The 17,285-nt window shown below is 42.3% G+C and overlaps 1 protein-coding gene across 3 annotated transcripts in view; it reads left to right on the forward strand.

The window, feature by feature from the left end:
• The window catches only part of IQGAP2 (IQ motif containing GTPase activating protein 2), a 293,295-nt gene that overhangs the window by 169,263 nt on the left and 106,747 nt on the right, over positions 1–17,285 (forward strand). The window contains exons 9-16 of one of the 3 annotated variants that reach the window (XM_056540352.1): positions 892–979; positions 2,982–3,145; positions 5,683–5,770; positions 5,925–5,972; positions 10,844–11,007; positions 12,851–13,011; positions 15,514–15,638; positions 15,733–15,896. In XM_056540352.1, coding sequence (XP_056396327.1) covers positions 892–979; positions 2,982–3,145; positions 5,683–5,770; positions 5,925–5,972; positions 10,844–11,007; positions 12,851–13,011; positions 15,514–15,638; positions 15,733–15,896 — 1,002 coding nt within the window. The remainder of the gene's footprint in view (positions 1–891; positions 980–2,981; positions 3,146–5,682; positions 5,771–5,924; positions 5,973–10,843; positions 11,008–12,850; positions 13,012–15,513; positions 15,639–15,732; positions 15,897–17,285) is intronic. The other 2 variants (XM_056540362.1, XM_056540373.1) reach the window with 2 other exon arrangements.

The following is a 17,285-nucleotide window of genomic DNA, read 5'->3' on the forward strand; positions in this document are numbered from 1 at the left end:
TTCCTGAGGGTTGTTTTAAGATTTATTTATGTAAGACTGGAAAAACTATGCTAAAATCTACAGGCATCATATCGACAGAATGTTCTTAATATGTTCTTATTATCAAAACTGCCTATGTGGGACAATCGCACATCATAAATTCACAACCGCTTAAAGGGGTACTCCACCCCTAGACATCTTATCCCCTATCCAAAGTATAGGGGATAAGATGTCTGACTGCTGGGGACCCCCGCAATGTTGCATGCGGCACCCACCTGTTTCTTCTCCTGAAGCGCTGGAGGGTCTCGGTCGCGACCACTGGAACGAAAGTCCGTGACGTCAGGACTCCGCCCCCATGTGACGTCAGGCCCCGTCCCTTCAATGCAAGTCTATGGGAGGGGGCGTGACGGCCGTGGTCTCGAACGAGATCTCTCCAGCGCTTCCGGACAAGAAACAGGTGGGTGGTGCATGCAACATTGCGGGGGTCCCCAGCGGCGGGACCACTGCGGTCAGACATCTTATCCCCTATCCTTTGGATAGGGGATAAGATGTCTAGGGTGGGAGTACCCCTTTAAAAGTGAAAACTGAAAGTTGCTTAGGTAAGGCTTTTTGCTACTTTGTGTACAAAAGGTGTGTATTAAAAATTAAATAAAAAGTGCTAACGTGCATGTGCACCCGGAGTAAGTAAAAAAAATAAAAAATAAAAAGTTACAAGACAGGGGCTTAGCTAGAGTAATAGACACAGGCTGGTCAGTAGAATTCTTTTGAAAAAACAAAAAAGTAAAGCAGTACTTTATCCTTGTACTTAACAGCAATGTACATAATATTTATAATGTGTTTAATGTATGCTGTCAGTCAGGACTATTGATATACTGTGCTGTAATGTCTTTGATAATGTCTCTGATTTCCCAGAACAATAGCATTTCTGAAGACGAGAGAGATGTCTATGAAGAGCTCCTCACTCAAGCTGAGATACAAGGCCACATTAATAAGGTTAACAGTAAGTAGCTCATTTCACAGAGAAGGACTCAGTAGATGAGAGATCGACTGTGGATGTGAGTGGATGGGGGAACGAATAGTTGGGTGATTGTAGCATTTGGTTGCATGTGGTTATGACAGCCCTGCTATGGCTTCTATTTATCCTGCAGCTATAGTAAGAAAGCTTCCTGCAGCTTGCTCTACTGCCTAATATTCTTGCTTCTACCTTAAGACTTTACCATGTACATTCTGAGCCTTCTGTAAGACACATGTTGTGTTCCATCTACAGACAAAATTCCAAATTGTTTGGCTAGAGGATCAAGGGCATTTCCTCCAAAACTGGAAATAATCACCAATAGAAAGGAGTCTTTGAATTGTCTTCAATAGTTAAACTGTGTTCAGCCCTTTTTGTTTTTTAAAGGGGTTATCCCAAAATGAAAAGTTAACGATAATCAGGATACAAAGTGATTTACTAGTGGCTGTGGGTCCCACTTTTATGACCCCCCCCCCCCCCCCCCTCCCTACTGATCAAGTGAATGGAGGCCCCTTGTTCACCAGAGAGAAAAGAGCAGCAGTACACATGCTCAGTCTCTGCTTTTTTTTACTCTCTAATAGTCTTTTAAAGATAGCCAAGCGCTGTACTCTATTGTAACTACTGAAGGAAGTCCCATAGAGAGCAAATGGAGTGGCAGGTTAGGATGCGAGCTCCATCCATCTGGGGCAAGAGACCTTCATTCTTCTGACTCGTCGGGATCCCATTTATCAGCTAGTTATCACCTTTTCTCAGGATAGGTGATAATTTATAGTCTCAGGATAACCCAATAACTGGCTATTCCACTGCTGGAACCCTTAGCGATCATTTGTAATCTGTATAAGGCCAAGCAGTGAGTATTACATGTTCCTACTGCATCACTGCAGGAGAAATTAAGAAATACACAAGTTCTCATAAATTTCAGTAGTTTGTCCATGAAGTGCACACATTTGCTGGGTCCTCCACGTCAAAACGTTTTTCTTTGTAGCCACTGTCCTGTCTGGCCAATAGGTGGCATCCTAAGTGAGGGATTCCCTTCCATTTGAATTAATAGGATATTTCAAAAATGGGTAAAACATTTTTGTAACAAAATAACCCAAAGATTTGTATATGGTTGTGGTTTGTTTTAAAAGGGCATGTTTTTTTAAAGGTGATTTGCCAGTTCCCCTAACCTGTCTGTTTTCTTAAATACATGTCTTCTTGTGGTAACAAAGTTGCAGAAACTTTTGTTTGACCTCTTGTTTGTAGAACTCATGCTTTGTGTAGTTCCTCACAGACTCCTCCTGGAAGTGTCTGAATAAATTGATTGTGGATGCTTTAATTTCTCTTATCAATACAATGTGTTCCTATACAGCCTGACCTTAGTACCAATAAAGAAGAAGTATCGTGGAAAAAACGTATCTCCTATCCGCAGGATAGGGGATAAGTTTTAGATCACGGGGGGTCCGACCACTGTTGCCTCCCGTGATCTCCTGGATGGAGCCCTGGCTTCCTCTACAGCGCCACGTAACAACTGCTGCCCGAAGCAGGGGCCGCCATGCCCCCTCCATATAGCTCTATTGGAGATCCGTTCGGCTATCTTGGGCTCTCCCATAGAGCCATATGGAGGAGGTGTGGCGGCTCCTGCTTCAGACGGGGGTCATGACACGCCTGTGCAGAGAAGAGCCAGAGCTCCATACAGGAAATAGTGGAGGGGCCACAGCAGTCAGATCCCCTCACGATCTAAAACTTATATCCTGCAGATACGGGTACGGGATATGTTTTTTCCACAATACGTCTACTTTAAATCGACATTGTCAGACTGCATAGGGACACTCGCCCAAATGCCAAATTATTCATCTCTCCAAGAGCAGTTCCAACAGATCTGTAAAATGCAAGAATGTACTTAAACAGACGTGGCAGGATAGCCGACAGATCTCCTTTAAGAAAAAAAAGTAATAAGGAGACCTTGTAAATAACCTTTGCTATTTTGTAAGAATATCTTTTGTTTCAGCCAATTTAGCCTTAGTCCAAGTAAATGAGGCCATTGACAGGAATGATGAGGCGGGATTATTACAGGCTCTGATGGTTCCTATGCTGAGTCTATTTGATGTTCAGCCACAAAATTCACCCTGGTACCTGACTCAGTTGTGTATCGCTAAAGACCAGAAAACGCAGGTAATGGCGACACCCAAGATCATCACGCCCATCGCTCCATTTACATTGCATGTATTCCTCACTATTAACCTGTTACTGGAAAAAAAAGTATATTTTATTTGTTTCAATGTCCTGCTATGAATGGTAATGTGAAATGTTTTATTAATGCCCTTTGCATGTACAGATAACCTGGAGCTGTTGCACTGGCTTTTACTTACCAATAACATGTTCTGCTGTTCTAGTTCCTTAGTAATGAGGAATCTAAGGGTCTAGTACCACATTAATACAAGGCTGTCTACATACATACTGGTGTAGCATTTTCCTAGAGTATGCAGATTTAATACCTAATACCCCCCCCCCCCCCCCCCACACACACACAATTTAGTGATTTATGGTAGAGGCAGGTGTAGAAGTTTTGCTTGCTAAGCCATTAATGGAGTTCTGTGCATTTGAATCAGAAGGCTTAAATTACTTTTTCTTTAAAAACTGAATAATTCCATTTTGCTGAAACATCAGTGTCCCCCATCTCCAAAATCCTCTTTCTACACTGCTTCCATACCCCAGATATCACTGGAGTCACATTATAGTCAAGCTTTATATAGTGTGGTGGTATGACAAATCTTTTCCATAGCTACAGATTATTGGAATTTTAATAATTTTATTTTTTATCTTGTGGCCAAACTTCTACACTGTGGCCATAGAGGAATCCCCTGCCATGCCATAGCCCATCAATCCCTGTATAGGCATAATACCTGGAGTTTTCCAGTAGTTGATCTCTAAAGTACTATGGCTCTACAACATGTTAAGTCGTTTTTCCCAATTTGCAAAGTCATCCTTTATCCATAGAAAAGGGAGTAACAAGTTGATTGGTGGTGGGGTCCAACCACTGGGACCTCCACCAATCACAAGAATGAAAAAAATTAATGAACAGAGCACACCAAGGATGTACAGCCAGTGCTACATTTATCAGGGGGCACCTCAGCAGTCAAATCTCCTCTCCCCCCCCCCCCCCCCCCCTAAACCAATGGCCACACAATGCTGGTTTTAAGATGTTGGTTTCGAAACAACAATGTGGCAGAGCTGGAATGTTTGGGACCAAGGAAAGATAATGCCTTTCCTGCTCCCCAATAACTCCTTTGATTGTACAATGTTAAAATTCTCTATTTATATGAGATTCATATTTCTATTTTGGTCTAGTTTTAAGAGGGTTTGGGAAATATTTTTAGAACTGTGGACTGTTATTTGTAGGACGCAACTGAGGTTTGGTCTTGGACTCTAACCATTGTTATGTCTAGTAATATGTTAGAAGATAAGGGAAGTGTATCTTCATCAAAAATTAAATGCTTTAATAGCTTAAAGGGGTTTCCTGATATCAATAAAAAATGACAGCCTGCTATGTTTCTAAAATAAAAAACTGCACTATACTTATCAATCTTATACTCATACTCTATCTTCTACTTGCTGAGTCCAGCACCACCGCCACAGGATGACGCACTCTTTCTGCTCTGCTGATGTTCAAGACCCACTGCGCTGGTCAGTGGTTGGCAGTGTATCTGGAACATAAGCAGGGCGAGAGCATCATCCAGAGGAAGTAAATAGAGGCACCAGGGTGGACCGGATTGGCGATGCTGGACTCTGAAAACAAAAGACAACTACAACATTGATAGTAATATGATAATTTAATATGTGTGCACATTTATATATATATATATATATATATATATATATATGTGTGTGTGTGTATATCAGCAGGCTGTCACTTTTTTTTTTAGAAGATTGGGGCTTTGTAGGATTTTGGATAATCGTTGCACAGCTAGAACTAGGCTGTTAGGTCAAATGTCAGACAACAGAGGGCGCAAGGGCTAATGTTTGTTTCTAAAGACAACCGGCAAAATTCTTGGAGCAAAAGAGGAGAAAACACGCTGTACAAAGTAATATAAAGAAACTGTGATCACAAAAGAAAGTAAAGTCCAGCACTGCCACTATGTATTCCGTTAGGATCTTCCCTGCAATTATTACAGTACATTCGTAAAGTAAGAGTGTGTGCTGCTGGGGGTGCTACACGCGTTGAATGAAGAAATAGATGATGCAAACACATGAAGAAAAGAGCGGAGCAACTCACCCGGTAAGTAGATGGCAGCAGGATGGTTCACGTCACGTCCATGCGGTGAACAGGCAGGCGGTAGATGGAAACGGGGGAATCAGGCGTCAGGCCTGATGAAGCACCTAACAGTGTGATATGGCTGTGGCCCGACGCCTGATTCCCCCGTTTCCATCTACCGCCTCCCTACCTGTTCACCGCATGGATGTGTTGTGAACCATCCTGGTGCCATCTAATTACCGGGTGAGTTGCTTCCCTCTTTTCTTCATGTGTTTGCAATATAAAGAAAGTATTTGCAAGATCACTCAATATGTTATGTACATTTCAATTGCAAACTTTAATTGTTGGAGATAGTAAAATATCATTGTTGATCATCATTATCATGTACATCATCAAAAAACGCAAAACGTCCAGAGTTGTAACATTAACCTGAAGGTTTCTCTGCTCCCACTCTCAGAAAGCAGGTGTCCCCAGTTCTCTTGACAAAAGCGAGATTCAGAAAGAAGTTAGTGTTGCCAATAATGAAGCTGAGGCTCATGTGCTTAGTGAGTAACCATTGAACTGACTGTGTGTCCTACACCTGCGTCTTAATCTCCATATCTAGTGCATGCGGAAAATGTAGATAATTAATAAAACACCAATTTTTTTTTTTTTTTTAAATAAATGTTTCTGTTACTGTCCTTCTCTGTGTTGCAATAGCTCCAATGACCACTTTATGCAGTGTTGGGAGTATTCTTTATGTATCAGGTAGTTACTGTTTTTGTTTTATTGTGTACAGCTTTTTCAGCTGTTTGGTGGCTGAAACTGCTTTCCAGACTAAGCATCAGCCATAATGCAATATAAACGCTCCTTTCATCCCTGAAAATTGTGATCGGGACATTGAATTGTGATTTCTTAAATATAGACCATATATAAACCGTAGACTCATCATTGCGATGCCTAGATACAGAAATAAGTTAGCATACAGAAATCCATTGTATTGTGTATTAGTGTTAGTTCTGAGTTGCATTTAAAATTCTGCTGGATTTTCTACAATTTAATTGGTGACCATTTCTGAAGAATAAGCTAAGCTATAAATGTTTGATGTGGTCTGACCCCCAGGACCTGTGCTGGACGGTATAAAGAAGGGATTGGGGTTCCCCAGTGAGTGCCCAGGCCCTTTATTGTGTGCATATTCACAGTGGCTTAGGCCTCATTCACATTGGCGTCGGACTCCTCTATTTGGAGTTCCATTGGCAATCTAGCAAGCAGGACGGGAGTTGAGCAGAGAAAAATATACTGCAAGCACAATTTTTTCTTCACTAAATTCCTGTAAAATTACTGGATCACTGACTGACCTCATGCAAGTGAATGGGGTCCGCCGGGACCCGATAGTAGCCATTTGCATCCGACCCCTTTTAGGGTCCGATCGGCTAAAAAAAACAAAAAACTGACGGGTCAGATGCGAACGTCAATGTGAACAAGACTGTACCATCTGTACAGGCAGCTATGCTTTGTACTGCAGCACAGTCCCATTTACTGGCCTGTCATATTAAAGGACCACTTTTTTCATTCCTGAAATAAACAGGGTGAGGGTAAATGGTTGCTCTACTCCCCTTCCTACTTGACCATGCAATGTCCCAGTACAATATATTTTGTTCAGTTTGATGAATACACAGATTTTACGGTATCAACTACCTCAGATACAGTTTTTTTTATTTTTTATTTTAACTATTCAAGATCTGTGCCTCCACAATGTGGAAGATGCTTAGAAAAAGTTACCTATTCTGCTGCTACACCCTTTCTGTGATGCTTTCTTGGTATATACTGCACCCACTTAAAGGGGTATTCCAGGAAAAAACTTTTTTTTTATATATCAATTGGCTCCAGAAAGTTAAACAGATTTGTAAATTACTTCTATTAAAAAAATATTTATCCTTCCAATAATTATCAGCTGCTGAAGTTGAGTTGTTCTTTTCTGTCTGGCAACAGTTCTCTCTGCTGACATCTCTGCTTGTCTCGGGAGCTGCACAGAGTAGAAAAGGTTTGCTAGGGGGATTTGCTTCTCCTCTGGACAGTTTCCGAGACACGTGTCATCAGGGAGCACTTAGACAGAAAAGAACAACTCAACTGCAATAGCTCATAAGTACTGAAAGGATTAAGATTTTTTAAATAGAAGTTATTTACAAATGTGTTTAACTTTCTGGAGCCTGTTGAGATATATATAAAAGTTTTTTCCTGGATAACCCCTTTAACATCACAGGCCTTCCATACACCATAAGCCAGGTCATTGTCACTAGGAAGCACCCCAAGGGATATATACTATATGCTACCAGTGCAGCCTCCTACTCCTGACAATTTTGTGATAACTCTGGAACAAATTAGGGGTCCAAATGCCGACTGTAGCCACCTGTGCCATTTATGACCTCCCCACTGTTGAGGGATAGACACTAAAAGTATCAGCAGGTCCTATACTACAGCAATGTGTCCTCCCAGGCCACCGCAAGAGATCACTTTCTCAATGTAACTTTTTGAGACTTACTTCCAAGCCACACAGCAAGTGCTGCATGAACAGTTATGTCTGTTTGCGAGTAGATGGGCCAAAGCTGATGTAATTTCGAGGAAACGGAACATCCCCTAAAAGAGGAGCAGGACAGCCATTTACCCTCACCCTTGTTATAAATAAATTGTGTCACTCCCTGGTAAATCCAGTAGGGGATACTTGCAGATTTCAGCTCTGGATCTTTTACAATAATGAATACAACCTGAAATATGGATAAACACTTATACAATTGGAGTTCTATATTGGTTTAGCTTTATGTGACATTGAGAGCGGTATCTCTTTAAGGATTGAAAGGAGCATTATATTGCTGTTGCATGTTAAGCGTGTTCTCTTCACAGTTTACAATGATGTACAACTACATCTACAGAATAAAATGTGTGTTCTAAGTGTAAATCGGTGAGCAGAATCTGTAAAGTGGAGAAAACCAATCCTGTTTCATGTCATGTAATTCTAAGTAATTTTCCTTTACTAGGTGAATACATTAAGTATATTATGAATCTTCAGTATTTCCTGGTCATGTGATGACATTGACATACCATACCATACAATGTCTATTTTATTTCTTTCAATCAGCGTATCAAATTTACAGTCTTTTAAGTTTCCACTAACTTGCAAAGTGCCGATCATGTGCTCATAGAACTAGCACCCAGCTTCTGTGCCCGTCCGTTCCTGTGCCCATTTTCTGCTTGAGTATTGTGATAATTGTCCCCTCGAGGCTCACATTGCATTGCCTGCTGATCACGATCCGAAGCGCGCTGTGTTCTAACATAATCCTACTAACACTGATGCCTGGTGCAGGTTTGGCTGTGAGTGTGTGAGATCCGAGTTGAACATATCTAATTTTTCCCATTGTCACAACATGAATCTATAGAGGACCTACAGCTACTCAGGGGTGGTTGTGTCAAGTTTTCGTTGGGTATTCATTTGTATTTCCGGCCATCATTGACTTGTTTATAACGTTAATATCAAAGTGAAAAGATTTGGACTAATCCAAAAGCTGAGGATATATATATCTATAATACATTTTTTTGTCTTTTTTGTGGTGAGTGCACCCTCAGAAGCAAGCTGGACATGACAACTATGTCCAATTCAGTCGCACGTGAATGTCACACACCTTCAAGGATACTTATGAATCCCTTCAATTTTGTGTATACAGTGATCCCTCAACTTACAATGGCCTCAACATACAATAGTTTCAACATACAATGGTCTTTTCTGGACCATTGTAACTTGAAACCAGACTCAACATACAATGCTAAGGATAGTCCAGATCTGCAAAATGTGTCAATAGCTGGAAGAACTGACCAATCAGAATGGGCATTCACTGGTAAAACCCCTGTATTCCTAAAATGCATGCACTAACTGGTGTCTGGTAGCGCCCCCTACAGTACAGGAGGATACTACATGCTCTATCCTACTCTTTACCTGTGCCAGGGTTAGGTGCTCCAGGTAAGGGCGGCTCCATTTTACTTTTTTGGGACATTGCATGTACTGTACAGGACCCTGAAGAAGCGTCTGTCCTCTACATAGACAGTGATTTACAGCTCCCTGCAGATCTTTCTTACTTTTATATGTAAGGATTTGCTTTATATATATTATTTATCTACTTATTTTTCTTTAATCCTCACTTTTTCCTTTTTTTGGATGACATTTTGGTGGCTTCAGAACCAATTACCAGGTTTCCATAGAGTTATGGTCTCAACATACAATGGTTTCAACATACAATGGTCGTCCTGGAACCAATTAATATTGTAACTTGAGGGACAACTGTACTTTAAAGCAGTGCTTTCAAACTATGTCTCTCCAGCCGTTGGCTGTCTGGGCATGCTGGGAGTTGAAGTTTTGCAACATTTGGAGGGCCAAAATTTGAGAGCACTGCTTTAAAGCATTTAGAAGGTACAGCAAAGTTCAGTTAAAGGGATACTCCCCCCCCCCCTTAGACATCTTATCCCCTATCAAAAAGCATAGCGGATAAGATGTCTGATCGCAGGGGTCCCACCACTGGGGACTCCCGCGATCTCTTCTGCAGCACCCCAGACATCCGGAGCACGTAGCGAACTTCGCTCCGTGCCGGATGACTGGCAATGCGGGCCGGAGGCTCATAACGTCACGGTCACGCCCCACTCATGACTTCACTGCCATGCCCCCTCAATGCAAGTCTATGGGAGGGGTGTGACAGACGTCATTCCCCCTCCCATAGACTTGCATTGAGGGGGCATGGCCTTGATGTCACGAGCCTCCGGCGCTGCACCCGACGCTTTCAACAAACGCTGGGTGCAGCAGAGAGATTGCGGGTGTCCCCAGCAGCAGGACCCCCATTAATCAGACAGCTTATCCCCTATCTTTTGGATAGGGGATAAGATGTCTAGGGGCGGTGTACACCTTTAACACATGGTGGTAGTGGTGCATTGCATCATTAACACCTCTCATAACCATCTGAAAAATACAGATACCTGCACATTATCATTCAGCTGTCCATACACGTGGTTGGCCTAACTCTCCACTTTGGGTGACATTGGTCAATGCTCTAACATATATAGTGGCCTTGAACAAAAATTTAAATAAAGAAAAGGACGGGCATGTTAGATTTTGAAGAATTCCCAATCCTGTCTACCCCTTGGAGATAAAGGCCTATGAGATAAAATGAACATGCTCCAACAGCTGAGGCTTGTACATGCTTATGGATGGTCACACTGTGACTTTATGAGTCAATAGATTGATCAGGAAGCCATGTGCCAGCTTGCTCTTTGGGCATCATAAACATCATAAAATATATATAATTTTATTCTAGTATGCATTTTTTATGGTATTTGGTGCCCATGCAAAACCCAGAACCATTTCTTGATGGCCAACATTCATTTAGCCTACCAGATCTTTGCTTGTTTTTTAATTGGTGGTTGGTTATGATTTATAGGACAGGACTTTAACATTTTTCATGCTTAGATATGTTAAATCTAGAGTAAATTTCAATATTGCTCCAATATAGTATCTCTACTTGGTAAGTAGAACTGTCTTTCATTTACCCTTTAAAGCAATGAGCTAACTAGCCTTTTATTTTTGATGTACTGTAATCTAGTGCTAGGAGCTGTGGACAAAATAAATCATGCCATTCACAGTGGAGATTCCTCCCAGACCCTCGCGGCTCTGCAGCTTCCTGAGGCACAAATGCCAGCCGTCTACCCATTTGCAGAAACATTATACCAGAACGAACTCTTGAGTCTGCAAAATCAAAATCCTGCGGTAAGAGACACCTATATGTGGCCATAGTGAACCTTAGTCGTAAAAAATGTATCAAATATTTTCTAATATTGTTTTGGTTTATTATAATTGTATTTGTCATTATTGCATTTCTAAATAACTTATTGTAATTTATAAAACTTAGCTTGGTTGCCCAATTTAAGCTTTTTTAATAAGGTCCCATTCTCACTTTTTCTTTGTGTTAAATGGGCACTTTATGGTGCAAAAACATTTTATATAATGTAGATAACATTTTATTTCCATTTGGGTAAGGATATATTTCTGGGAGAAAAAAGTGTTCTGAACTTCTTACCACTAGGGGTCCCTTCTCTGTCCAGAACACTGTCTTTTCACTGCAGCTATTGCCTGTGTGTGTCTTTGTACTGAGACAAAAAACAGGAAGTATGGAATATACAGGGCTCTGTGCAGGCTCCTGGCTTGCCAATCAGCCTGCTGTGTGAGTCAGGGGCATGTCACAGAGCCTCACTACACAGAGCAAGCAGTTGTCAGCTCCGAGGAGTAAGGGAGGAAATTTCTACAGGAGATGTGAGGGCAAGCAAAGGAACACCCCCTCCTCCTCAGTGAACTGCATGCAGTGGGAGAAACATAAATAAGAAAATTAGGAGCATTAAAAGGATGAAAATTTGGATGAAAACTGTATCAGCACCAGTTAAAGAGTAAGCCTGTACTATTTTTTTTCTTGACAGGTACACCTAGCTTTCTTCATTCAGATGTCATGATTTGCAATAACAAATCCATGACAGCTACAGTATGCTGGATCCATTTCCAGGCTGATACTAATGGATCTCATTGACTTACAATAAGGCTAATTTGTTTTCTATTATCATTTTTTTTTTTTTAGTCAGCAAGAATAGCAAATTACCCAATTGACTCTAACCAGGTGCCAATGTGAACGAGAACCTTATGTGTTTTTAGAGATACTGACTATTTTTTGTATAATATATCTAAGTTTGTTCTTTATTATAAGTTCTCTATTAGTTCCTCAGAGATGTCAGATCTCTGCTTGCTTTAATTGAATAGAATGGACAATGTGAAGGCCTGGTTATAATACACAGCTCTGATAATCGTACTGTAAGGATATGTTCACATAGAATTTTCTCCACATCAAATTGTTTTCAATGGGATTTTGGGCTGTAATTCACGCTGTATATTTTTCATGATGCAGAATTTAAATCTACCTCACAAAAAAAAAAAAAGTCCCCTTCATAAATGTGTGTGGGGAACTAATACAAAGTTTCATGAAAAATATATAGCTTTTCATTAATCACACTGCCTTTTGTAACTACAGTTGCTGTATACGGCAGGGGAGGAGGGGGCGGGGCTTAATCGCGACACCCGCACTCACCCGTATAGGGGAACCGTATTTAATGCATGTCTATGAGCCGACCGGAGTGAACCGTAGCCTCCGGTCAGCTGCTTTTTCGTCCGTGTGCGGTTTCCCGACCGCAGGCAAAAACGTGGTCGACCGCGTTTTTGCCTACAGTCGGGAAACCGCATACGGCCGAAAAAGCAGCCGACCGGAGGCTGTGGTTCACTCCGGTCGGCTCATAGACATGCATTAAATACAGTTCCCCTATACGGCGGAGTGCGGGTGCCGCGATTAAGCCCCGCCCCCACCTCCCAGCCGTATAGGGGAACCGTAGCTACAAAACGTAGTGTGAACCCAACTATTTTTGTTTGCTGAAACAGGAGTTCTCCTTAAACAGAAATGTACCTGCACATGTATGTTGCATAGTACTAGAAGTCTAAATGTAGATTTAATGTTTGAATCTGTGCACATATCATTGCAGTACATGACAGTATAATATATACTTTGTGCTTCTAGAACCACTTGACACAAGAGGAGCTGTATATTGCTGTGGAGATGTTGTCTGCTGTTGCACTGGTGAATCAGGCCTTGGAGACAAATGACGTCAGCTCAGTCCACAACCACCTTGTCAGTCCATCCATAGGTCTCAATAATTTGGAAGAAGACAACATGCAGCGGTAAGTTATTTTTTTATGTTTAATGCCTCGGTGTGCAGTGAGAATTTTCCATTTAATGTGACATCAGATGTGTCTCCTATTGCAGTAATTTTCCCTGGGCTGACTGTATAATCTCAAAGTGACTGATCTTACACCAGCATATGATCGGCCTCCGCTCGTTCTGCAAAACTTCCAAACATGAGCAGAGTACAGCACTACAGAGTACAGTCCTACAGCAAGTAAATGGAGCAGTGGCTGAGCATGTTCGCTGCAACTTCATTTACTCGGGGACAAGGCGCCTCTGTTCTCTTGATCAGTGAGTGTCCCAGAGGACGGACCCTAACCAATTAGATACTACAGTGGTCCCTCAACATACGATGGTAATCCGTTCCAAACGGACCATCGTTTGTTGAAACCATTGTATGTTGAGGGATCCGTGCAATGTAAAGTATAGGACAGTGGTCTACAACCTGCGGGCCTCCAGATGTTGCAAAACTACAACACCCAGCATGCCCGGACAGCCGTTGGCTGTCCGGGCATGCTGGGAGTTGTAGTTTTGCAACATCTGGAGGTCCCCAGGTTGAAGACCACTGGTATTGGAGGTTATACTCACGTGTCCCCGCCGCTCCGGACCGCCATTACTCGTCACCGCTGCCCTGGATGTCGTCCTCCATCGCTGTCGCCGCGTCCCCAGGGGGCCCTTAAGGCTCCGGCAAGGCCTTTTCTTCCTCGTTCTCCATCGCCGCCATCACGTCGCTACGCACACCGCTCCCATTGGATGACGGGACGGCGTGCACAGCGACGTGATGACGACGATGGAGAGCGCCGACTATGCAGGGGATCCCGAAGAGGACGCGCCGGAGCCCCGAGGACAGGTAAGTGATCGTCAGTGGACCACACGGGGCACCATAAACGGCTATCTGGTGGCAGCTGAAGCAGTTTATGCGATGGCCCCGACATACAAAAGCATCGTATGTTGATGCTGCCTTCAACATGCAATGGCCTCCGAGAGGCCATCGTATGTTTAAATGGTCGTATGTCGGGGCCATCGTAGGCCGGGGGGTCACTGTATTGGATAAGTGATACCTTTGAATAACTTTGAATCTTTAATTGTCAAATCCCAAGATTCTTATGTATCTATTGATCAATAGGGGGCTAATACACTTCTGACATAAGGGTTAGTTATTTTATAATCCTTTCCGTATCCATTTTTCGGAGTTTTATGATCTTCACTTGCCATTCATGAGGAACTTTCACTGTTTACAGATATGCGCTCTATATTTTAACATATCTGACACATAGACACATGCACATATAAAGACCATTCATTCTTTGGGTTGTGAAAATCCACATGGCAGTAAACTAGAATAGACATTAAAGGGGTTCTCCCACTATGAAAAATGTAACTCCTATCTTCACAATTGGAGATGTGTCTGAATGTGGGGGGTCTGACATCTGGGACGTACATCTGACATCTGGGCCATACTTACTTGTAGTAATGCTCTGTGGGCACAACACCGGGGAGAGCATCAACACAACAACTGGTATGTCAGTAGGATTATAGGATTAGCCTGACGTCCAGGCCCTGCTTAGGCTAAGCTTGGCGGTGAGCAGATACGCCAATAGACCCTCGGTGAAGCTTCTGTTTATAGGAGGATATCCGGGAGCCAAAACAGGAAAAAACTGACTTCTATGGCAGGCGCTCCTATAGGTAGTAAGTGGGTTTAACCGGCCATGGACATCCATTATTTCCAGTTTTGTCTCCCAGAGAGGCTTCATCAAGGGTCTTTTGGAATGACTCCCATCAGGCAGTTGCTGTAAGTAGGACTTGTCACCACTCCATACAGGGTCTGCTTTAGCATCCTTATACCTGTAGTATCTTTTTTATAACTCTGTTGTTCCTTCTGAATATTTGTGAATAAATGGACTAACTGGGTGTTACCAATTTTTGGGTGAAAGAGGCGTGCCCTTACACAGTCTGATAATGGTACCTCTAATTGGACATTGTCAGACTGTTTAGCGACACACTTCAAGTGATAACACCCAATTGTTAATTTTTTCATAGATTTCAATAGCAATAACAGATAAACTGTATAATGCGGAGTTCTAAGATGCTCCATCATTGTCATTTTATATAGAATAAAAGTATTTATTTAAATAGACAGGCCTGAGGATCTGACACATCCTTTTCAATGTTTATCATAATTCATCACTACAGGTCAAGTCCATAAACACAAATCTGCATAATTCTTAGTTAAAAGGCAGGTTGTCTTCTAGCCTTTATACTTCTGGCTTTTTGCCGTATCCTAATTAGTGAGCTTTCTATTGACATTTGTTAATAGTAGTCAATGGTGTCATATTGCAGCCTTCAAGGCTTACTGTACCACTGACTTGACATGTCTTGGTCACTGTGCTATGGGGAGAGTACATTTCTTTGGTACCATGGTCCCCACATTGTAAAATTACAAAATATTTTGAACCGGATGAGGTTTCCATACTGAATCTTTCTGTCTTCATGTATAGTTACATCAGTACACTGGTATCCAGTAAGAAGCAAGCAGCGACACAAGGACAGAGCTACTTAAGCTGGAATGAAATTCAGAACTACGTTGATGTAGTCAATAGTGAAGTCCATGAAGAAAATGAACGTAAGTAATAGATTTTCTAACCCTTTAGGTTACAGACGTGCTGCTCAGTTGCTGGATCACCTATGTATTTAATACCATCATTGTTCCTCTTCAGGGATTATTGCCATCGCTATCATCAATGAAGCTCTTGAACAGGGTGTTCCTGAGAAGACTCTACAAGCTCTTTTAGCACCAAGTGCCAAACTTCAGTCAGTTTTACCAGAAAACTCTTGGCATTACCATGATGTTCTCCAGGAGGCCAGGGCTCAGAAATGCAAGGTATGTGTTTTGTTAATGCCGCCAACAATGGTCTTAAAGATAGAATCCAACACAGCTAAGCTATAAGGCCACTGGTAATTTTAAGTATACCTTATAAAATATAGGAATCTTTGCTGTGCATGGTAGTCCTTTGAATGCCAACGAAGGTATATTTGGTGGTAATGCAAGTAATATATTTATTATCATACCGAAAAGCAGTGAAAGTACTGCAACACCTGCTGATAATAAAGTTGTGTTGGACCGTCAACGAAGAGTGCTGCAGTGCTTTCACTCCTTTCCGGTATCATTTGGCTGAAAGGCTAAAGTCTGTGTTCACACAGGCTAATGTCTGCACGAGAAATCTCCGTGCGGACATTGCCCTGACAGCTGAGCATCTGCTTAACATGCCAATACTTGGACTGTTTGGAAATGCACCGTCTCATAGACATCAGAGCTTTTCCATACGGAGTCCGCAGAAATAATAGACATGTCTATTCCTTCTGCGGACACCGGAATTTGAATTTTTGCACCCGATGTTTCCGGAAATTCCATGGTATGAATATAGCCTAACCCTCTGGGTCCATCTGCGCTACCCTGTGAGTCTAACTGCCCCATCCTATGTGCTGCTACCTATCCTGGCAGTGCCAGCATTTCTATTTAACTTATATATTTATTATGTTGTAATAATAATGGGCTAACTAATCATGGTAAATAAAGGATATGCAATAACATTATTGTTAGTGTCGGGGTTGGATCTGAAACCCAAAACCCAGGTAAAGCCAAAAACTAAAGAGAATTGTCTTTTACCAAGCTGAGAATTGCAACACAGTCCCAGTGTGGTGGAATGGTGGCATGCGGCAGTTTCCTGCACAAACGGTGGCCAGAAGCAGGGAGAAAGGGGGTGCATAACGAAATTATTGCTTTCTGCACTCGATAGTGGTTCCAGTGACCTAACCCCCCACCATTGAAATAGCACCTTTAAAGAACCTCTCACTTCATATTGGGAAGGATCTATCAATCAGGAAAGACAGACCCAATGTTTTGGAGCCACATCTCTTGCCAAAGTTACAGATGAAATCCTAAAACGTGATTAGGAACCTCTCAGTGTTTCATGTTGCTTTTCATGTTGCTAGTGGTGCAGGCAGCATGAAAAAAGTAGCAGGTTCCCTTTAATGTGGTGGCCCAGTACAGGAGGTGTTGCCCCGTGCTCCTGCTGTCCTGTCAGACAGCCTCCTTCAGTGTCCCCAAGGCTCCCCTGCACTTGTTTCCCCAGTGACCAGGTGATCCCAAGAGTGACCTATGGGCTCCCTGCTAGTCTCCCCCATATAAGCCCTGGGTGGAGCTAATTTCTCTCTCTTGGAGCTCATAGCTCTTGCCTCCTGCTGAGGTCCAGTGCAGTCGCCTAGTGTG

This window comes from Hyla sarda, chromosome 1 (genome assembly GCF_029499605.1).
Source record: "Hyla sarda isolate aHylSar1 chromosome 1, aHylSar1.hap1, whole genome shotgun sequence".
In the NCBI taxonomy this organism is placed as follows: domain Eukaryota; kingdom Metazoa; phylum Chordata; class Amphibia; order Anura; family Hylidae; genus Hyla; species Hyla sarda.